Source organism: Drosophila rhopaloa, unplaced genomic scaffold (assembly GCF_018152115.1).
Source record: "Drosophila rhopaloa isolate 14029-0021.01 unplaced genomic scaffold, ASM1815211v1 contig_133, whole genome shotgun sequence".
NCBI classification, from domain to species: domain Eukaryota; kingdom Metazoa; phylum Arthropoda; class Insecta; order Diptera; family Drosophilidae; genus Drosophila; species Drosophila rhopaloa.
The window spans coordinates 1,742,524-1,766,418 of record NW_025335010.1 but is presented as its reverse complement, the minus strand read 5'-3'; the positions used below and the strand labels follow the sequence as shown (position 1 = coordinate 1,766,418).

At 46.2% G+C, this 23,895-nt stretch overlaps 1 protein-coding gene across 1 annotated transcript; it reads left to right on the top strand.

Moving 5' to 3' along the window:
- The first annotated feature begins 16,787 nt into the window (after window positions 1–16,787).
- On the top strand, window positions 16,788–20,700 carry LOC123037112. The gene is made up of 4 exons (XM_044456609.1): window positions 16,788–18,568; window positions 18,826–19,198; window positions 20,317–20,433; window positions 20,641–20,700. The coding sequence occupies exons 1-4, from the start codon at window positions 18,069–18,071 to the stop codon at window positions 20,698–20,700; spliced, it is 1,050 nt and encodes a 349-aa protein (XP_044312544.1). The 5' UTR covers window positions 16,788–18,068.
- Window positions 20,701–23,895: the final 3,195 nt, after the last annotated feature.

Below are 23,895 nucleotides of genomic sequence, written 5' to 3'. Positions count from 1 at the left end.
ACGGCCCTAGCTATTGTTGCTGGGTGGGGAGATTTCTTCTCCAGAGTCGTGAATGGCTAGTGTTCCAGGCTAAAGACCGCGCAAGCCTATTTGGATGAGCCTGTAGCTTGATCGTATACTTTGCTTTTACATTGTCGATTTCGTCTTTAACAGATCCCATATTTAAATTTCTGTGAATGTTTTCATTCCGTATGAACCACGGTGCACCAGTTATAGTTCTCAGTATCTTTGATAGAGCTGGCTGTACCTTGTACTCCAATTTTAGCGGAGAACGGGCATTTGTAAACCAATGTAGTCTTCTTGCTTTTAATTTAAGTTGTGTTCTTTTAGCTTCGATGTGCTTTCGCCAAGTAAGCCGTCAATCAAGGTGGACTCCACGAATGTTACTTCAGTTGTTTGTGGAATATGAATGTTGTTCAGAGATAGTGGGGTGCAAGTTTGTCTGTTTAGGGTGAAGGTGACGTGTTTACTCTTTTGCCCGTTATCCTTTATGCGCCAATCTGCTAGCCATTTCTCTAGAAGCCCGATATGAGCTGATAACTGTTGCGTTGTTCTTATGGGGCACTTAGATCGACTTAGAATGGCAGTATCATCAGCAAATGTTGTGGTTGTTGGTCCAAGCACGCTAGCTTGAGGTACTCCAGCTTCAATTGGATGGTATTCGGAGAATAAATCTTTAAATCGCACAGCGAAACTTCTATGCTCAAGATATGACTCCAGTATTTTATGGGTGTTCTGTGGAAGCAAGGTTTCAATTTTTTAAATTAAGCCGTCCAGTCAAACGTGATCGAAGGCCTGGGCGACATCCAGAAAGACTGCAGAACAAAACTCTCGATTTTCAAATGTATTTCGTATCTCGGAGGTTATTCGGTTTACTTGTTCAATGGTTCCGTGTTTCTCGTGAAGACTGTAGGTGTTGCTTTATACGATTCAGGAGCAGCTTTTCAAATATCTTTGATAGGCACGGCAGGAGACTGATTGGCCTATATGATGAAGGCTGGGACTTGTCCTTTCCGGCTTTGTGGATCATAGTGATGACAGACTTTTTCCATTGTTGTGGATAATAGTCCCATTTCATCATGCTGTTGAGAAGATTTACGTGAGAAGAGTTACTGCATAGTTCGGCAACTGTTGTTGCTGCCGAGTCTTGCTCATTATGGCTTTTCGATTTTAATATCACTTATCTTGGTAATTAGAACACTTAGTAATTGATCATTTCCAAAGCACATGAGCACAAGTACCCATGCGTACACTCTGAATTCGGCTATTTGTGGTGTATTTTTAGTTTCGCGCCGAAGCGATATAAAAACACGTCTGTTGTCATTGACAGTCACCAACCAAAGGCCCGATCCAAGAATACCTCAATTTTGTTCACATGGCCGAGGTTTCTTTGACGCGCAGTTCCGCCACGTACTACTTTCCACATCATGCTGTTCTCAAGCCCGAGAGCACAGCCACTAAAGTGCGGGTGGTTTTCGACGCCTCCAGCCCTTCCGTAAACGGGACCAGTCTGAATGCCATAATTTACGCGGGCCCGGTTTTACAATCCAACCTCACGATTCAAATCACTAAAGTGGCGATACTTTAGATTCCTTTTCAACACCTACATCGAGAAGATGTATCGGCAATTTTTGATAGGCCCGAAGCATACTCCTTTCCAGCGTATTCTATTTCGCAATTCCGATGGGGAAATCCGCGACTACAAATTTAAGACTGACACATCCGGAGTTAATTGTGCCCCGTTTCTAACGATCCGTGTCCTGCAACATCTCGCCAACGACGAAGAGTCAAGGTATCCGCAGGCGAGTCGGATTATCCGACAGGACATGTACGTCGACGACGTTCTCGCGAGGCCAGACGCCAAAACCGAAGCGCAGGTGGCTATCCGCGATCTCCAGGGGGCCCTGGGCTCGGCAGGATTTCCCCTAACAAACTGGACATTTAATAGCAAGGCGATTTTGGGCAATATCCATACATCTCCTTCGCGCTGATTTCCTTGAAATCGACGCAGAGAGCACGGCTAAAACTCTCGGCGTGCGATGGAAGGCGACGTCTGATGAGTTTTTCTTCATTCCGCCTGAATTGGGTTCATCGTTCACGAAGCGTCAAGTCCTATTTACGTCCGAGTTGAGGCTGGGTCCGCGGTAGTGGTGAACTTGCTAACGGCAAAGACGCGGGTGGCCCCAGTCCGAAATGGCCAACGCAGTTCTTCCGAAGATGCCCGGGCCGGCGTCCGCCCTGCACTGTTGGACGGACTCGACGATTATTCGCTGGCATGCCACTAGACAACGTTCATGGCAAATCGTCTGACCAAGATCACCTAGTTCACCGAGGTGGAGAAATGGGCACATGTCCGCTCCGAGCATAACCCGGCAGATCTCGGTAGCCGAGGGGTAGCCCCGCGGACAGCTAGCTATGGTGGCATGGTCCTACCTAGCTTCAAAGGCCTCGCTGCAAGTGGCCTATTCAAGGCTATGACCCCCATGTGACTGAGCTCGAGAAGCGAGCAGTTTTCTTTGTACAGAAGTTCCAATAGATCAAATGAATAATACAAATTTAGTCTGCTTCTGCAAAAAAATGCAGCCTCGAAATCAGGGCTGACCAGTCTAATATGACTTGCTGGCTGTGTGAAAATATGGTGCACACCAAGTGCGCCGGTTTTACTGGCCGGACAAGTGATGACCTTTCAAAGGGAACCAATTTGCAGATAAAATCGTTCATGCGCCAAACTAAAGGCGGCCTGATGGGGCTGATTAGCTGTTTCGGAGTTGCTAGAGATAGTTTTCGCCGAGCTGATGATCTTCTCTCTGCGCTGGATTCGCAGTTTAATAGCCGTTAGCTATTAGAAGAGTCCCCTAAGCGCAAAAAGGCCGCTGGTGGTAAGGAGCAAAAGGGGATCACCCCGCAACCGAAATCAAAAGAACAGCAGAGCATTCCGGCGGATCAGCAGCTGATTTCAGCAAACCCTCAAATGTTGCTAAGATCAGCAGCTAAAAAAGGTTCGGTATCCGAACAATCCGTTGCAGAATGCATGCAACCAGGGACTAAGAATTCCGATTTGTCCGTAGTGGTTTCACAATTAGTGGATCCACCTATATCTCAGAATGTAGCATCTCCACCACAAGGGACTACTGAGTCCGGACAACCGGCTCAAGTTGGTTTTGCAGAAACAATGTGTGCTCCACCAAAATCCCTTTCATTGGTTCCGCTAAAGAAACAAATTTTCGTTTCTCGGCTTTCCCCTGATCAAACATCTTCTGATGTATTGTCTTATATACAAGACAAAACTAAAGCCGATTGTAATAGTGTAAAGGTGGAAAAGTTTAAGTTTTCTTATGCTAGAGACATTTCATCTTTCAAGATAACTGTCCATAACGAACTTTTTGAAGCCATATGCTCGGGCGACTTTTGGCCGGATAATATGGTTGTAAAAGAGTTCGAGGCTAAGATAAAGAAGAACTAAACCAGTGTACCAATTTCAAAAAACTAACTTCTAACCTCCTTCTTTCCTCTCAGAATGCAAGAGGTTTGCGTAGCAAGCTCACTAAATTGTATTCCGATAGCCTTTTCTTTGCATCTCATATTATTGTGTTTACAGAAACCTGGTTAAAGCCGGAGATCTTAGCTCCAAAGTTTTTCCAGGTAAGTACACAATATATAGGTATGACCGTCCCTCTAGTCGGGGAGGTGGAGTCTTAATTGGAGTTGATTCAAACCTCCCGTCTGAGGAGTTATTTGTTGATGAATTCAATACCATTGAATTTATTTGTGTAAAGTTATCGCTTCCTGGTAGAACTTTATACATAACTTGCTCATATATTCCGCCGTTGTGAACTTCCTGATTATTTAAATCACCTTTTCGTTATTAAGTCCGTTCCTAAGCTTTCCGATAGGGATCAGTTGGAAGTTCTAGGTGATTTTAAAATACCTGGAGTTACTTGGTCCACTGAGGATGGATCGAATGTCTTACTACCTATAGCACAGCATGATTTTATTGACGGCCTGCTTGACATATCTCAAGTAAACAATGTTCGAAATTCATTAGGTCGCCTACTTGATTTGTGTTTTGTATTAAATCCTGAAGGTGTGTTTCTGTCCAGAGTAGAACCACTCACGCTGCCTGAAGATCCATATCACCCTACAATCGAACTTAGAAGAAGAGTTGTAAAAGAAAAATCAGAAAAATCCAAACGAATACATTGGTTTCGCAAGTCAGACTTTCTGAGGCTAAATAATTTTATTTCTGGCTTTAATTGGTCTGATCTTTACTTATGCAATAATATGTCCGATGCAGGTAATGTTTTTGTCACTGCAATTAACTCATTTTTTAATTCCTGTGTTCCGTGGTACTATCCGTCAATTTCCAATAAATCACCTTGGTTTAGCAAAGAGTTGACACACTTAAGAAATGTAAAGCCCAGACTTTTTAGGAAATATAAAAATACCGGTTCTCAATCTGATTTTACTAGATATTTAAGTGCTCGGTCAAGATTTACCGTGCTTAATGCTCAGTGTTATAATAGTTACTTAAACCGTTGTAAGGTCCAGTTCTCTCAGGACCCGAAACAGTCTTATAATTTCGTTAACACCAAGTGTTAGGTATTGCGCTAAGGCCCTGTGCAAACTTCTTCACAAGTTGCTTACTTTATCTCTAGAAACTTCACAATTCCCAAATATTTGGAAGGAATCATTTGTTATTCCTCCTTTCAAAAAAGGTAACAAGTTAGAAGCCAGTAACTACATAGGTATTTCTAAGTTGTCAGCTATTCCTAAGCTTTTTGCAAAAATCAATAGATCAATCATTTCTCCGTGTCAACACGGATTTGTTAAAAGTAGATCCACAATCAGCCGTGGGATTCCGCGCAACCAAAAAAAAAAAAAAACAAGAAAGGAAAGCTAACTTCGGGCGGAGCCGAAGTTGATATACCCTTGCAGAATATTCTATAAATTATATTCTCCAAAATTATTCATATGATGCATTCTTAATACTCATAAAAAGTCCCAACTTCCTAACTTTAAAAACACCAAAGTTATGTCATTTCCAATCGTTCAGTTATATGGCAGCTATAAGATATAGTCGGCCGATCCCTATGAAATTTGGTAGGTCGGATTGATTAGCCAAAAATAAAACTCATAGAAAATCCCAACTTCCTAACTTTAAAAACACCAAAGTTATGGCATTTCCGATCGTTCAGTTATATGGCAGCTATATGATATAGTGGCCCGATCCGGCTCGTTCCGACTTATATACTACCTGCAATAGAAAGACAACTTTTGGGAAAGTTTCAAGCAGATAGTTTTAAAACTGAGGGACTAGTTTGCGTAGAAACGGACGGACAGACGGACATGGCTAGATCGACTCTCCTGGTGATGCTGATCAAGAATATATATACTTTATAGGGTCGGATATGTCTCCTTTACTGCGTTGCAAACTTTTGACTGAAATTATAATACCCTCTGCAAGGGTATAAATATTGCCTGCTTAAGCCAAAAACGGCCAATGCCAGCATCCAGCCTTGTCTAAAACCTGAACCCGTTCCTTGATACCCTAGGGCTCATAAGAGCTTGCGGCCGGGTCACGGCCTCCGAACTTATCCAGTATGGTGAATGGCGTCCTGTCATCCTTTCATAAGACTGCCATCTGTCTCGACTCCTCGTCCATTTTACGCATCGCATGACGCTGCACAGTGGCAATCAGCTGACGATCCGTCTGATCCATTCCAAGTTCTGGATCCCGAGGGTGAAGAATTTGGTAAAGTCCGTCATATATTTGTGCAAGGTATGCGTCATCCACAAAAAGAAGTGGCAAACGCAACTCATGGGAGACTTACACAAAGAACTGGTGTGGACTATGCCGGTCCCTTCGACATCAAAAACTACACGGGACGAGCCTGTCTCATTTAGGGTTGTCGAAAATTTTAAAAATATCGTATCAATGATATATTTTTTATCAAAAAAAAAAAATGATAATATTTAAAATATCACATAAAAATGTCGATATATTTTATATATTTGATATTTTTTGTGTTAAATGAAAAATTGACCGCCCACAATAAAAAGACAATGTTTCTTTTTAAAAACAATAGTATTTTATTATATATATTTTATGACTAGTTTGCAGGGTTTAGGGATTTTAATAACACCCTTTGCGTTATGTGTGTGTCAGTCATCCTGCTTCTTGAGTAGCACACAACACATTTGATGACGGACGCCGTTTTTTATATCCGTATAGTTTGATTTTACACTCAATTTTTTCGATATAAATATATCATTTTTAGGAAAAAATATCGATATTTTGATATATTATCAACAACCCTTGTCTCAAAAGGGTATGTGTTGGTGTTCGTGTGCTTCGCCACTAAGGCCATCCGTTTAGAGCCTACGTCCGACCTTACGACTGTGAAGTCTATCGCCGCCTTCGCTCCTTTCTTGTCCCGGAGAGGATGCCACCGTCAAGTATATTCGGACAATGGGAAGACCTTTGTGGGTGCGGCTGCCCTACTCTCCCGCGAGTTTCTCCAAGCTCTCAAAGAAGCTGTGACAGGTGCCTAAAGTCACCAGCAGCTGCTCTGGCAGTTCATTCCTCCGGGAGCCCCTGACATGGGAGGCTTGTGGGAAGCAGGTGTTAAGAGCTGCAAGACCCTGTTTTCTAAGTCTACGGCGATTCGAAAATACACGTTCAAAAAGCTGTCCACGCTTCTGGCTAGGATCAAAGCATGCCTGAATTCGCTTCCGCTCGCGCTGATGTCCGAACACCCCACTGATCTGTTGGCACTAACGCCTGGGCACTTTCTTGTTGGAGGGCCCCTCCCCGCCATGGTTGAAACCGAGATAAAGAGGGATAGCACATCCTTTACAAACCGCTGGCAACACCTAAAGGCACTTCATCAACAATTTTGTCTGCGATGGAAGGAGGAGTACCTCGAGGAACTCCATAAGCGGAATAAGTGGCGAACCCCTACAAGAAATCTCCGTGCCGGCGACATGGTGGTAGTCAAGGAAGACAACCTTCCGTGCAATGAGTGGCGATTAGGCATAATTGACGCGGTGTTCCCAGGATCCGATGGCCATATTCGTGTAGTCGACATCCGCACTGCTCGGGGACTCATTAAGCGTCCCATAGCGAAGGTCGTCCTTCTTCCGATGAAAACGTCCGCCTACCCGCAATAACCAGTCGCCAGTTCAATTCAAAGTTTCAACCCGTAGTTCCAATTCGTAGTTCTTATCAGTACTGATCCAAATTTTTCATTTGTCCTATTTCGCCAATCAGATCTCACACGGCGAGTTTCCGCTTGCCGACTACCAACGTGGGAGACGAACAGATTTGTTCGGCAAAGGTGGGGTCTAGGATCGACAGCGCTGTTCGGCTCGACGTCATCCGCGTGAGCGCGGTTTTATGTTAAGTTTAGTCTCATGTATGTAGCGTAATAAAGCTGACCACCGTTTTGAAGCACCACGACGCCCCCGACTTCTTCATTCGTTCTTCTTCTTCGTTCGTTCACTTTGCGTTCGCGCCATGGAATTTTTGTGGTGCCTTACAATGAATTTTTTAGTGGCAGGATCACCCCCCTAAATCATCCGTTAACCAACCTGCGCAGTGAGGCGGAAGATTCCCTCACTCTCCCACTTATTCCCCCCGACGAAGTGGCAGAACCCTTCATGTCCCAATAACTCCCACAACGAGGCGGAAGATCCCCTAACTCTCCCACTTATTCCCCCCGACGAAGTGGCAGAACACTTCGTGTCCCATTAACTCCCACAACGAGGCGGAAGATCCCCTCACTCTCCCACTTATTTCACCCGATGAAGTGGCAGAACCCTTCGTGTCCCACTAACTCCCATAACGAGGCGGAAGATCCCCTCACTCTCCCACTTATTTCACCCGAAGAAGTGGCAGAACCCTTCATGTCCCAATAACTCCCACAACGAGCCGGAAGATCCCCTCACTCTCCCACATATTCTTCCCGAACCCTTCGTGTCCCACTAATGCCCTACAGCGAAGCGGCAGAACTCTTCGTGTACCACTAACTCCCACGGTGAGACTGAAGATCTTATCACTTGTCCCACCAATCCTACATCGTTACAGAACGGAGATCATTCCGACATATTTAATCAAACTTTCTTCCAGCCGGCTAATCACGATAAAATCCAGCTGCGGCCTCGCCCAAAGGTCCAGCCCTTAGGATTCTTAGCCCACACGACCCTTGCACCTCGGCCAATCACGATAAAATCCGGCTGAGGCTTCGCCCGAAGATCCAGCCCGTAGGATTCTTAGCCCCCACGACCCTCGCACCTCTGCCAATCACGATCCTTCGCCCGAAGGAATTTTTCATCACGAAAGGACTTTGTGTTCCGAAGTCACCATAACCTCCTTCAAGAATTGCTAGTCCTAAGCCCACCTGAAAAACCCCCCTCGAGCGGATAGGCGTAAATCTCCGGGATTATCGTTCGCCCCGCGGACATTACTCTCTAGCCCAGTGTGTCCGTGATTTTACAAATTTCTTTGGACCTCTGCATCCGACTGAGAGTTAGGGACATTGAGGCTAACTAACTAACTAACAACACCAAAGTGGCCTAAAGACCCACTAAGAGAAAGATCTTTATCCCAAAGAATCGCGCCCCTTCCGAGCATTGCAAACTGTTGAAGCGAAGAACTGCGGCGAGCATAAGGAGAAGGAAAAGTAGAGAATCGATATTGAAAAGGAAAAGGAAGGAGTTTCGCGTACCACAACGGCGTGTAGGAAGAAGCCGATTTGATTGAAAACGCAGGCGTAGGAGTACGATGGATATATGCCCGCCGTAAAGTTGAGCTAGCCGCTCTAGTACTCGAGTTCGGGTTCATCGCCGACGGCACCGTTGCAGAAACGCAGAAGGCTTTCGCTACACTTGTGAGTACAGGATCGTTTCCAGAGTCGGTGTGCAAAGGACTCGCTTAACTACAGGAGGCGACAAAGGGTTCACGACGGGAGCAAAAATGACCCAAGTTAGCACGTTACAAGATTTTATCGCTACGTGGGCAGAGTTTCGGGCCGAATTCTTAAGTTTCTTCCTGCCCCACATTACTTCGAGCGACTAGAGGACGAGATCCAAGCACACATACAGGGAGTGGACGAGACATTTTCGGATTATTTGGTCGAGTTGAGAGCTAATATGCAGGAAGCCGGAGACCAAAAAGAAGAAGAACTCTATCGGGTCTACGAAAATATGGCACCACAATATTGGCTGTGTATCGAGACGCTGAAGCAATTAACCCACATGACGTCGAGTCGCGCAGGTATTCCCAGGATGGGGACTACAGACCGGGATAGGACCAACCCTCGTCTGACGCCGAACCCCTTTCGAAGCCCCTATCAAACATTGACGTACAGTGAGCTTGTGGTAGATGCGGAGAAGTCGGTCACTTAATGCGGGGTTGTAATAATGCACGCCTAAACTTTGATTGGGACTGTGATTGCGTCGATTGTTGCGAACGACGGGTATGTTTGGATGGTAGCAAGACCTGAGAAGATGCAAGAGATCATCACTTCAATAAGGTAAGCTGATCGGTCAAGAATGGCAGTGAAGAAGTTTTGGCTTATGGAATTAGCTAGCACGCAAGTGTGGATGCCATTCTTAGTGATGCAAACCATGTCGGATCGCGTGATATTAGGTGTGGATTTTTTGGCGGCGATGGGAACGCGGATACAGTGTGGAGAAGCCACCCTTAAGGTAAAGAGGATGACCTAAGACGCTCACTCAGTGCCCGACGCGTACCCTGTCCCCAGGATCAATCACATCCTGGAAAGACTACGACAAGACCGATACATTTCGACGCTGGATTTAAAGCACTGTTTTTGGCAGATACCCATGGCCAAGGACAGCCGACAATTCACGGCCTTCACAGTTCCGGGCAGAGGCCTATACCAATGGAAGGTCATGCCCTTCGGACTTCACTGGGCGCTGGCCTTCCAACGCGCTTGGATAGCGTGATTGGTGCGGGCATGGAGCCGTTCGCCTTCGCCTATTTGGACGATAGGCGGTAAAACCGATGACGGCCCTGTTGGAGAAGGGTCGGAAGTGGATATGGAGCCACGAACAACAGAACGCGCTAGAAGAGGTGAAAATAAGTTTAACCACTGCCCCCGGGTTAAGATGTCCCAACTTCGACAAGACGTTTGTGTTGCAAACTGACGCTAGTGACGTGGAACTAGGAGCAGTCCTGTCGCAAGACATCTAAGGCCAGGAGAAAGTCATCGCTTACGCCACCCGTCGACTTACGGCCACGGAAGGCAATTGAACGACAACAGAGAGGAAGTGTCTGGCCATCATATGGGCCATTAGGAAAATGCTGTGTTACTTAGAAGGTTATCGGTTCGAAGTGGTTACAGATTACCTAGCCCTCAAGTGATTAAACTCCTTCGAAAGCCCCTCTGGTCGGGTAGCAAGATGGGCGATGGAATTACAACAGTTCCAGTTTGACTTGCGTTACCGACGAGGCGAATTGAACGAGGTGGCGGACGCGTTATCCCGACAACCCTGTGAAGTCTTGCAACAGATGGCAGAAGTGAAGACACCCTGTAAATTGATCCATGGTATGCAAGTTAAGATAAGAAAATACCCCGAGAAGTTCTCAGATTACGTCGTGGAAAACGGACAACTCAACCGGAATCTAGGACACAGAGCTGATGACAAGGACTACTTCTCGTGGAAACTGTGCGTTCCTAGTCCAAGTAGAGTCCGAGTCCTCCAAGAATGACACGACGCACCCACGGCTGGGCATCTGGGGGTCCGAAAGACCGTTTCTCGACTGTCCCAGAGGTATTTCTGGCCCGGCATGATTAGAGACGCGAAACGTTACGTTCAGCGTTGCGAGTCGTGTCAGAAGTTTGAAACCGCTCAGCAAAAGCGGCGGGCAAAATGTTAAATGTAACAAACGAACCGTTCGACATATTATACGCGGACTTTCTCGGCCCGCTACCCCGATCGAAACACGGAAACACCATTCTCCTGGTATTTGGCGACAATTATTCCAAATGGGTGGAGTTGATCCCGTTACGAAAACCTACCGCCGCCTAAGTTCAGAAGGCTTTCCGGGAACGTATACTAGGTCGAGTCGGCATCCCTCGGAAGTTCGTCTTCGATAATTAACAATTAACCAGTTTGAGAGAGTACTTCTATACGCTGGGGGTAAAGGTCCACAATAAATAAAAGCATGAATTAAATGAATAAGAATGAATTAAATGAATTAAATGAATAAGAATAAAAGCATGAAATAAATAAAGAAAACAAAAGAAGTATTTAATTTCACGATCGCGCATATAGGGGCACACTAGACCGAGAGAGATGGTCACACTTAGCCCGGCAAATCCCACAGACGACGGGCACACTAGATCTCGCCGAGCCCTATATAAGACGGGCCACGGGCCATAGAAAGGCACTTAGCAGCCAACCGTCTAAGGGTATAGAGGCAACTCCCCAGTGGTGGTAAGCAGCAAAGTCATTTTTTTGGTGGACTAGATCATTCGATCCAAGTCCGCTTATATATTGTAGTTAGCTCCCGTAGTACTTTCTCCTCCCTCTAACCTTCTCGGCTTTCCGACCTGAAGGTATCCCTAGGAGACGTCCGATTTTAGGATCACACCTCCTTACGGCACGGTTCACCGGCTGACTTCTCTCTCTCTTGCGGCTGACCTCAGGGTCCCCAAGAGCACTTCTCTCTCTCTCTTGTGGCTGACCTCAGGGTCGCCAAGTAATTCTCTCTCTCTCTTGCGGCTGACTTCAGGGTCCCCAAGCAACCAATTCTCTCTCTCTTGTGGCTGACTTCAGGGTCCCCAAGCAACAAATTCTCTCTCACTTGTGGCTGACTTTAGGGTCCCCGAGCAACAAATTCTCTCTCTTGTGGCTGACTTCAGGGTCCCCAAGCAAAACATTCTCTTCCTCTTGCGGTCGACTTTCGGGTCCCCAAGCAACATTCTCTCTCTTGCGGTCGACTTTCGGGTCCCCAAGCACTAAATAGATCTCTCTCGCTCGTGGCCGACTTCAGGGTCCCCACCCGTGCTGGTCCTATCGAGCAACTGGATGGCTCCCGATACCAGGTATTCTAAGCGTAAGAAGGAAGCGAAGGCTGCAAGGGCGGCACCCGCGAATCCGGAGAATTCGGTAGCTGTTAGTCAAGATACTTACTGAAATAAAACCTAGTTCTAATCAATTACTAAGTAATTCCCCACGACTTCTACTTTGAGCTGGGTCGGAACACTCTTTCAGCAACCACGCCTGACACAAACAAATTCTTGTGACGAACCCTGGCCATCCCTGAGCCACCCGACAACGACGAACCGTCACAGTGGCGCCCGAGCAGGTTAAAGTGGTTGCAAGAGATAAACCGACACCAGCGGAGTAATGTCGAGCTGGGTATATCTGGCACCAAAGAGCGAACTAACGAAATACACGGAAGAGTTCGGATTAGGAACGGCAGAAAGAAGTGAAGATTTAAGACGTTTGTTGGCAGCGTTCGCCAAAAAAACGGATCATACGGAAACGGTCAGACAAAGACTCGCGGAACTGACAGAAAAATATAGGAGAGAAAAAAGCCCGGCGAAGGAAATAATTCCGGCGATCGTGGTAACCAGGGAAAGGGAGGAGATAATGGACATAAAAGGAGCAAGTCGAGGGGACGAAACGGAAGGAAAGACAGAAATAAAAATGGAAACAGAAGTCATAGACCGGGTACGCGGATGGGGCATCCGGTACCAAGGAACAACAAATCCACTGGAGTTCCTAAGCAAAATGGAACAGTGGGCAGGCGGATACGGAATACGGAAGGACCAGCTGATACAGACGATGCCATTCATCGTGGAGGGGATCGCGAGTGATTGGTGGAACACCACGCCGAGCAGGATCGTAACATGGACTCAGCTCAGAACAGAACTTCTAGAATACTTTTTGCCGCCGAGGTATGAGGAACAGTTGGAGAATCAGATTGCACAGATGAAACAAAGAGAAACGGAGCCCGTAAGAGAATATGCAATGGGACTACGAAAACTGATGCAATTCACGAAACTCTCAGAAGAGGCCAAACTGGACCGAGTGTACAAAAACAGCAGGAGCAAGATAAAGCTGTACGCTAGGAGGGCAGGATTCAACTCGTTGACAGAGTTCCTCAAACTAGCGGAGGAGGTAGAAGGAATAGAGGCAGAGGACCGGACAAAGGCAAGCCAACCTGTGCAGCAGCTAAGACCAGAGATATGTATGCGCTGCGGAGGAACCGGACATGTGGCACGCACGTGCAACAATCCACCGAGGCTGTTTTGCTGGGTTTGTGGAAAAAACGGTACGAGAACCACGGAGTGCTGCAGGGCAGGGCCGGGAAACGCAGGAGGCCTGAGCAGATAAAGCTGGCAGCTCAGGCGGCAACAAAAGAGCCAGCAGCAGGGGAACAGTTGTGTTGCGACGGGTTTAAAATAGTAGCCTGGATAAGGGTCGGAAACAGGACAGCGAAAGGAATCGTGGACACAGGAGCATCCAGGAGCGCTATAAGCAGAAACAGATATCAAGATCTGAAACACCAGGGCAAATGGTGTGGAGCCCGTGCGCAAATAACAATGGCCAACGGAACGACGCAGAAGGCGATAGGAGAGTTCACAGCAGAAGTCCAATTTGGAGAAAAATTGTTCAGTGTGTCGTTTATGATACTGACAGAAGTAGCAGGAGGAATACTGCTGGGGATGCACTTTTTGGCAGGGGTACACATAGAGCTGGAAATAAGAGAGCCCGAAGGCGAAGCGGAACAACCGGAGACATAAACAGAGCAAGAAGACACGACAGGGGAACCATCCGAAATGGAAGTACAGGACTTTCTGAAGACACAAAGGCAAGTATTTGAAGGAATGCAGGGAACAAGTAATATAACAGAGCATAAGATTTACCTCAAGGATGATAAACCGATTAAACAGAGGTACTATCCTCGAAATCCGAAACAGCAGGCAATCATCAATGAACAGGTGAACGAGTTGTTGGCACTGGGACTCATAGAACCCTCACGTAGCCCGTACAGCGCGCCAGTAGTGCTAGTGAGAAAGAAGAACAACGTATGGAGAATGTGTGTGGACCAGTTAAGAGAGGCAAAGTTCATCAGTACAATAGATCTCAAGTCAGAATACTGGCAAATCCCAATGGATAGGGATAGTAGACAATACACGGCATTCACAGTCCCCGGTCGTGGACTGTTCCAGTGGAAAGTTATGCCATTTGGGCTAACCACAGCTCCCGCAACGTTTCAAAGAGCACTGGACTCAATAATAGGGCCAGAAATGGAGCCGCTTGCATATGCATATCTGGACGACATAGTGGTTATTGGCCGGAGCAAACGTGAACATCTGGAGAAGCTAACAGAGGTATTCAGGAGACTACAGAGCGCGAACCTGCGGATTAATCCAGACAAATGCCACTTCTTCCAAAAGGAGCTAAAGTACCTGGGACACGTCATAAGCGATCGGGGCATACGGACAGACCCGGACAAAGTAGCGGCAATTCGAGACTTACCAGCGCCGAGATCCACAAAGGAAGTACACAGCTTTTTAGGAATGGCGTCATGGTACCGACGGTTCATACCAAATTTCACCGAACAGGCAGGAGCGTTGCAAGGTTTAATCAGGAAAGGACAAAAATTTGAATGGACCAAGGAACAACAGGAATCGTTTGACCAACTGAAAACGAGCCTAACAAAGGCACCGGTACTGGCATGCCCCGATTTCACAAGGCAATTTAAACTACAAACGGATGCCAGCGACTTAGGCGTAGGCGCGGTCTTAACGCAGGACGGAGAGGACGGGGAGCATGTGATAGCGTTTGCCAGCAGGAGGTTGAGTAAAGTAGAGAAATTACAGCGCAACTGAAAAAGAATGCTTAGCAATATATTGGGGCATCAACAAGTACAAGATGTACCTCAAAGGCTATCGGTTCATAGTGATAACAGACCACATGGCTTTGAAGTGGCTAAACTCAATAGAAAGCCCGTCGGGAAGAGTGGCCAGATGGGCGCTAGGCCTACAACCATTCCAGTTTGAAGTCCAGTACAGAAAGGGAAAATGGAATGCGGTAGCAGACGCCTTTTCCAGAACACCACAGAACGAGTTGAAAACAATACAGTACACGGAGGCATGGATTGAGGAAAAATACAAGGACCTGGAACGAGACCCAAAAAACACGGAATTCAAGATAGAGGCAGGCAGGCTATATAAACTGGGTAGCAATCGGAGAGACACACAACCATGGAAACTATGCATAACTGAAGCTGAAATTCAACACCGTGGGCAACCATATGTGTGGATTTCGTGGGAACTCTACCCAGATCAAAGCACGGGAACACCACACTATTAGTAATCGTGGACAAATTCTCGAAGTGGGTAGAACTTGCAGCAATCAGACAGGCTACAGCGGACGCATTCCTACGAGTCTTTAGAGAAAGGGTAATTGCGAGAGTTGGATCGCCAAAAACTCTGATCTCGGATAATGGGGTCCAGTTCACAGGAGGAAAAACAAGAAAGCCCTTGGAAAAATGGGGGATACGGCAACAGTTGACGACACTGTACACGCCCCAGGAGAACCCTACCGAGCGAACGAATCGAACAGTTAAAACGATGATCGCACAGCTAGCAGGAGAGGATCAGACCACGTGGGACGAACATTTACCAGAGCTAATGCTGGCATACAATAGTAGTGTATCGGAATCTACAAAATATAGCCCTGCGCAGCTAGTATTCGGGAAAGAGTTAAGATTACCAAACACGATGTTCGACAGGGTAACAAAAGGATCGGGGTTACAGGAGGAAAGTATAGAACAAAGATGGAACAGGCTAAAAGGCGTACGAAAGGAGGCAACACAGTATACAGAAGAAGCCGCGGAACAACAAAAACATCACTACAATCTACGGAAAGGGGACTGGAAACCAGATGTCGGTGACTTGGTATGGTGCAAGACGCACTATCTGTCAAAAGCGGCAGAAAAATTTAACGCCAAACTAGCACCAAAGTACGACGGCCCCTGGAAGGTAACCAATTTCGTGTCACCAGTGATCATGACAGTGAGATACCAGAAAACCCGAAAAACAAAGAGTATATTCATCGGAAACATCAAACAGTACGTAGGTACAAATACAATACAGAACGAACACGATGCACTAGCAACACATGAAAAGCACAATCTATCATTGAAAACACATAACCAAACACTACACAAATGCCACTACTTCACAACACACAACTCACATAACATTAGTCATCTTACTACACCATACCCCAAACGTAAACCAACACTACACCATAACCATAACACAACACTACATCCTACACCAAAACTAAACGTTAAGCCTAACACAAACATTTGTCTCATTACAGAAAAGATGAACAAATTTACGGAAGCGGCGCGAAAATTCCGGGACAAACACGCAAAGTTACGGGCGGCACAAACGATGGCAAAACTCATAGAGCGATGGCGGGAACCGCTCAGAAGAGGACAGCACCGGCAAAAATGAAAACCACGGCACCATCCGGGAGTATCCAGTCCAGGCAAGGCAACAGCCAAACGGCCAAAACTGCCCAGGAGAAAAGGGCAACCGAGACACCGGATAGGGACATTCTAGAGCTCCACGGCATTCACAGTCCCCGGTCGTGGACTGTTCCAGTGGAAAGTTATGCCATTTGGGCTAACCACAGCTCCCGCAACGTTTCAAAGAGCACTGGACTCAATAATAGGGCCAGAAATGGAGCCGCTTGCATATGCATATCTGGACGACATAGTGGTTATTGGCCGGAGCAAACGTGAACATCTGGAGAAGCTAACAGAGGTATTCAGGAGACTACAGAGCGCGAACCTGCGGATTAATCCAGACAAATGCCACTTCTTCCAAAAGGAGCTAAAGTACCTGGGACACGTCATAAGCGATCGGGGCATACGGACAGACCCGGACAAAGTAGCGGCAATTCGAGACTTACCAGCGCCGAGATCCACAAAGGAAGTACACAGCTTTTTAGGAATGGCGTCATGGTACCGACGGTTCATACCAAATTTCACCGAACAGGCAGGAGCGTTGCAAGGTTTAATCAGGAAAGGACAAAAATTTGAATGGACCAAGGAACAACAGGAATCGTTTGACCAACTGAAAACGAGCCTAACAAAGGCACCGGTACTGGCATGCCCCGATTTCACAAGGCAATTTAAACTACAAACGGATGCCAGCGACTTAGGCGTAGGCGCGGTCTTAACGCAGGACGGAGAGGACGGGGAGCATGTGATAGCGTTTGCCAGCAGGAGGTTGAGTAAAGTAGAGAAATTACAGCGCAACTGAAAAAGAATGCTTAGCAATATATTGGGGCATCAACAAGTACAAGATGTACCTCAAAGGCTATCGGTTCATAGTGATAACAGACCACATGGCTTTGAAGTGGCTAAACTCAATAGAAAGCCCGTCGGGAAGAGTGGCCAGATGGGCGCTAGGCCTACAACCATTCCAGTTTGAAGTCCAGTACAGAAAGGGAAAATGGAATGCGGTAGCAGACGCCTTTTCCAGAACACCACAGAACGAGTTGAAAACAATACAGTACACGGAGGCATGGATTGAGGAAAAATACAAGGACCTGGAACGAGACCCAAAAAACACGGAATTCAAGATAGAGGCAGGCAGGCTATATAAACTGGGTAGCAATCGGAGAGACACACAACCATGGAAACTATGCATAACTGAAGCTGAAATTCAACACCGTGGGCAACCATATGTGTGGATTTCGTGGGAACTCTACCCAGATCAAAGCACGGGAACACCACACTATTAGTAATCGTGGACAAATTCTCGAAGTGGGTAGAACTTGCAGCAATCAGACAGGCTACAGCGGACGCATTCCTACGAGTCTTTAGAGAAAGGGTAATTGCGAGAGTTGGATCGCCAAAAACTCTGATCTCGGATAATGGGGTCCAGTTCACAGGAGGAAAAACAAGAAAGCCCTTGGAAAAATGGGGGATACGGCAACAGTTGACGACACTGTACACGCCCCAGGAGAACCCTACCGAGCGAACGAATCGAACAGTTAAAACGATGATCGCACAGCTAGCAGGAGAGGATCAGACCACGTGGGACGAACATTTACCAGAGCTAATGCTGGCATACAATAGTAGTGTATCGGAATCTACAAAATATAGCCCTGCGCAGCTAGTATTCGGGAAAGAGTTAAGATTACCAAACACGATGTTCGACAGGGTAACAAAAGGATCGGGGTTACAGGAGGAAAGTATAGAACAAAGATGGAACAGGCTAAAAGGCGTACGAAAGGAGGCAACACAGTATACAGAAGAAGCCGCGGAACAACAAAAACATCACTACAATCTACGGAAAGGGGACTGGAAACCAGATGTCGGTGACTTGGTATGGTGCAAGACGCACTATCTGTCAAAAGCGGCAGAAAAATTTAACGCCAAACTAGCACCAAAGTACGACGGCCCCTGGAAGGTAACCAATTTCGTGTCACCAGTGATCATGACAGTGAGATACCAGAAAACCCGAAAAACAAAGAGTATATTCATCGGAAACATCAAACAGTACGTAGGTACAAATACAATACAGAACGAACACGATGCACTAGCAACACATGAAAAGCACAATCTATCATTGAAAACACATAACCAAACACTACACAAATGCCACTACTTCACAACACACAACTCACATAACATTAGTCATCTTACTACACCATACCCCAAACGTAAACCAACACTACACCATAACCATAACACAACACTACATCCTACACCAAAACTAAACGTTAAGCCTAACACAAACATTTGTCTCATTACAGAAAAGATGAACAAATTTACGGAAGCGGCGCGAAAATTCCGGGACAAACACGCAAAGTTACGGGCGGCACAAACGATGGCAAAACTCATAGAGCGATGGCGGGAACCGCTCAGAAGAGGACAGCACCGGCAAAAATGAAAACCACGGCACCATCCGGGAGTATCCAGTCCAGGCAAGGCAACAGCCAAACGGCCAAAACTGCCCAGGAGAAAAGGGCAACCGAGACACCGGATAGGGACATTCTAGAGCTCCACGAGGAGGAGGGAGCAATCCTGTCCAGAACAGCCAAAAACGACATTAAGGAGAAGCTGGTAGGGAAGAAACCCGGAAAGCAGCAGCGCTGGCTGGTGAAAGATGGAGAGAAGATTTGGCGAGTAATTGCAAATAGGGGGAACTACGTAACAATTATACAACACCACTCGAATCCATGACGGGGGGTAGTGTGACGCTGCGCGCACAATAAATAAAAGCATGAATTAAATGAATAAGAATGAATTAAATGAATAAGAATAAAAGCATGAAATAAATGAAGAAAACAAAAGAAGTATTTAATTTCAAATTCAAACCGAGAACGCGCACGCGGGGCACACTAGACCGAGAGACATGGTCACACTTAGCCCGGCAAATCCCACAGACGACGGGCACACTAGATTTCGCCGAGCCCTATATAAGACGGGCCACGGGCCATAGACAGCCAACCGTCTAAGGGTATAGAGGCAACTCCCCAGTGGTGGTAAGCAGCAAAGTCATTTTTTGGTGGACTAGATCATTCGATCCAAGTCCGCTTATATATTGTAGTTAGCTCCCGTAGTACTTCCTCCTCCCTCTAACCTTCTCGGCTTGCCGACCTGAAGGTGTCCCTAGGAGACGTCCGATTTTAGGATCACACCTCCTTACGGCACGGTTCACCGGCTGACTTCTCTCTCTCTTGCGGCTGACCTCAGGGTCCCCAAGAACTTCTCTCTCTCTCTTGTGGCTGACCTCAGGGTCCCAAAGTAATTCTCTCTCTCTCTCTTGCGGCTGACTTCAGGGTCCCCAAGCAACCAATTCTCTCTCTCTTGTGGCTGACTTCAGGGTCCCCAAGCAACAAATTCTCTCTCACTTGTGGCTGACTTCAGGGTCCCCGAGCAACAAATTCTCTCTCTTGTGGCTGACTTCAGGGTCCCCAAGCAACCAATTCTCTCTCTCTTGTGGCTGACTTCAGGGTCCCCGAGCAACAAATTCTCTCTCTTGTGGCTGACTTCAGGGTCCCCAAGCAACCAATTCTCTGTCTCTTGTGGCTGATTTTAGGGTCCCCGAGCAACAAATTCTCTCTCTTGTGGCTGACTTCAGGGTCCCCAAGCAAAACATTCTCTCCCTCTTGCGGTCGACTTTCGGGTTCCCAAGCACCATTCTCTCTCTTGCGGTCGACTTTCGGGTCCCCAAGCACTAAATAGATCTCTCTCGCTTGTGGCCGACTTCAGGGTCCCCAAGCATCCCATTCTCATTTCAGGTAACCCCACCCGTGCTGGTCCTATCGAGCAACTGGACGGCTCCCGATACCAGGTATTCTAAGCGTAAGAAGGAAGCGAAGGCTGCAAGGGCGGCACCCGCGAATCCGGAGAATTCGGTAGCTGTTAATCAAATGTCAAGATACTTACTGAAATAAAACCTAGTTCTAATCAATTACTAAGTAATTCCCCACGACTTCTACTTTGGGCTGGGTCGGAACTCTCTTTCAGCAACCTGACACAAACAAATTCTTGTGACGAACCCTGGCCATCCCTGAGCCACCCGACAACGACGAACCGTCACAACTGCTCCATACTGTCCACAGGAGAACCCTAGCGAAAGGACAAATCGGACTGTCAAGACGATGATAGCCCAACTCACCTAGGGGGACAAGGCCCGACTCCCTACGACGAGGTCAGCCCCCGGATCTGCGGTGATAGCTAAGGTAAAATGACGGTCCTACACCTTAACGAGGTTCACATCCGCTAAACTTGTTCTTTTGCAACGTCCTGGAGAAAAACGCTCCGCCAACATCAGCCAGCTGAAACCCTACTACTCTGAAGACTTCGAGAATGCAGCCGCAGAAGAAGGTGACGAGACTACCCAGGGAGTTGACACGAGAGGACAAGCAGGGTAGAAGGTTACACGGTAATTTCTGAGTTAAATGTTAGTACAACACTAATATTTAAGTAATCTAAGTCGACTTTCGGCAGAAAAATGTAAGACTTCCTAGACGAGGCCAATCCAGTGTACCATCTTCGTCTTAGCGCTCTCTTCAACAAAATATCTTCTAACCTTCTTCTATCCTAACGCATAATGATAGGATAAAAGAAGGTTAGAATTTATTTTTTTTAAGGCTTGAGTTATTTTTTAAAAAGAGAGAGATGTAGTATGCACTATGTCTCATGAATCTCAAGTGGACATTCTGATCGCATGCGATTCCAATGGAAGGCACTAATGCTGATTTTGCACACTGCCCTCTCCATGTGTGCATGCTAAATCTAGCTAGTGCAGAGAGTTGGTATGTAGAACCTTTTGTTTTGCTTTAAGAATGATTCAATAAAGAGAGCTGGAAAGCAAAACAAACATCCCAATATCTTTTTCGCCCCCTCCATCCTGTACTTGGTTCAGTGGTTCAAATACGTAGAATGAGTAAAAATAATTTGGTATGTTTCGGAAATAAATGCAGCCTCGTAATTAAGGCTGACCAGTCTAACATGACTTGCTGGCTGTGTGAAAACATGGTGCACATCAAGTACGGTGGTTTTACTGGCCGGACAAGTGATGACCTTTCAAAGGGGCCCACTTCACAGTGCTTTGTCGAGGTTGCGAACGAGATGAAATCATTCATGCGCCAAACAAAAGGCGGCTTGATGGGGCTGATTAGATTTTTCGGCGTTGCTAGAGATAGTTTTCGCCGAGCTGATGATCTTCTCTCTGCGCTGGACTCGCAGTTTAATAGTAGTAAGCTATTAGATGAGTCCCCTAAGTGCAAAAAGGCCGCTGGTGGTAAGGAGCAAAAGGGGAACACCCTGCAACCGCAATCAAAAGAAAAACAGAGCATTCCGGAGGATCAGCAGCTGATTGCAGCAAACCCTCAAATGTTGCTAAGATCAGCAGCTAAAAAAGATTCGGTATCAGAACAATCCGTAGCAGAATGCATGCAACCAAGGACTTCCGATTTGTCCGTAGTGGTTTCACAATTAGTGGAAAATGTAGCTACGACTACTGAGTCCGGTTAACCGGCTCAAGTTGGTTTTGCAGAAACAATGTCTGCTCCACCAAAATCCCTTTCAGTGGTTCCACTAAAGAAACAAATTTTCGTTTCTCGGCTCTTCCCTGACATCTTCCTTGCTCAAACCGCTGGTTCCGTTAAAATTATTCAACTAACACCGAGACTTAGTCGCTATCGTTTTCGGACCATTCCTCGTTTACTAGGTGGGGTGAAAAGTAACTTCCTTGACCGCCAGAATGTGCTACTACTGCAAATAAGGTTATGGTTCATATTTAGGCAAGCATACCAAATTTCAGTGCGATACTGCCCTTAGTTTTGTTTTGGCAGCTGATTGTTGTTGACGTGCTTGGCATCATGTTGAATATGGACAAAAACGATTTTCGTTCTCTCATAAATCATTATTTTTTGAGAGGCAAAACGGCGAAGGAAACAAAAGAAAAATTGGACAAACATTATGGGGCAAATGCTCCGTCAGATTACACCGTGAAATATTGGTTTCGAGAGTTTCGTGGTGGCCGCAACTCCACTACCGATGAAGTCCACAGCGGCAGGCCTTCCGATGCGGTTATAGAGGACCATGTCAAAAAAAACATATGAAATGGTATTGGCTGATCGCAAAGTGAAATTGCGCGAGTTAGCAGATGCCACAAAGATCAGTACTGAGCGCACACGCCATATTTTGAGCGAGATTCTGCATATGAAAAAGTTATCCTGCCTCTGGGTGCCGCGCATGCTCACTACGGACCAAAAACTCGAACGCGAGAGCAGTTCGAAAGAGTGTTTGGACTTACTGATGCGGAATCCGGCGGACTTTTGGCGTCGATTGGTAACTGTTGATGATACCTGGATCTACTATTAAACACAAGAGAACAGAATGAGTGCCCGGCAATAGACCAAAGCCGGCACGAGTGCTCCGAAGCGGCCGAGGGAGGCTCGATGGGTCGGAAAGGCTATGGCGTCAGTTTTTTGGGACTACCTCGAAAAAGGAAAAACCTTCACGCGAAAAAAATTTTGTTTTTGCAAGACAATGCACCGGCGCACAAGAGCGTAGCAACAACGGCTAAAATAAATGACTTAGGGCTCCAATTGCTTCGGCATCCACCTTATTCACCCGATTTGGCTCCCTCGGACTATTATCTCTTCCCGAACCTGAAAAGATATCTCATTAATACAAAATTCAGCTCACGCGAGGAAGTCATCGACGCCGCGGAGGAGTATTTTGCAGACGTTCCGAAAAATTACTTTTCGAATGGGATCAAGAAGTTGGAAAATCGCTAGAATAAGTGTATTGAGCTAAAAGGGGACTACATTGAATAAAATAAAAAAACATTTGAGAAACAAAAATTTTTTCATTCCCAAGGAGGTTACTTTTCACTCTATCTAGTACTTTTCGGAGTAGTGCCAGTGTTTTAGCTGGGAACTAAGATTTTCTATAACTGTTTTCTGCTTTAACTTGATCTGCATGCACAAAATTTCGCGATAAAATTGTCGAAAAGCCTATTAATATACAGATAACTTGTTTCACAGTGTGTTTCGTCTTTCCTCTATTACCCCGCCATTTTGCTAACATGCCATAGAATTTTTTAATATTGGACTACAATAAATAAGATTTTAAGCATTTGATTTAATTTGATCGTCTCTTGTCCCACGTGGCAAAATTAAAATGGGTTTTTTGAAATTTCCAGCTAAAATGTATAACACCTCACATTAACAAGTCATTTTGTCTAATATGCACATTCGTCTTACAATTTTTGAGAACCAAAACCATACTGGAAATATTCCAATACTTCAAAATTTAGAAAAAACCAAATGGGATGACCTGTGATTTATGACGTGTTCGCGATT

Excerpts from the sequence above, each read along its gene's own strand:
- LOC123037112 (XM_044456609.1), top strand. The coding sequence starts at position 18,069 with ATGATCGCACAGCTAGCAGGAGAGGATCAGACCACGTGGGACGAACAT. Across the intron at positions 19,199-20,316 it reads ATGGAGAGAAGATTTGGCGA|GTAACCCCACCCGTGCTGGT; the intron begins GTAATTGCAAAT and ends TTCTCATTTCAG. Across the intron at positions 20,434-20,640 it reads CCGCGAATCCGGAGAATTCG|GAGAACCCTAGCGAAAGGAC; the intron begins GTAGCTGTTAAT and ends TACTGTCCACAG.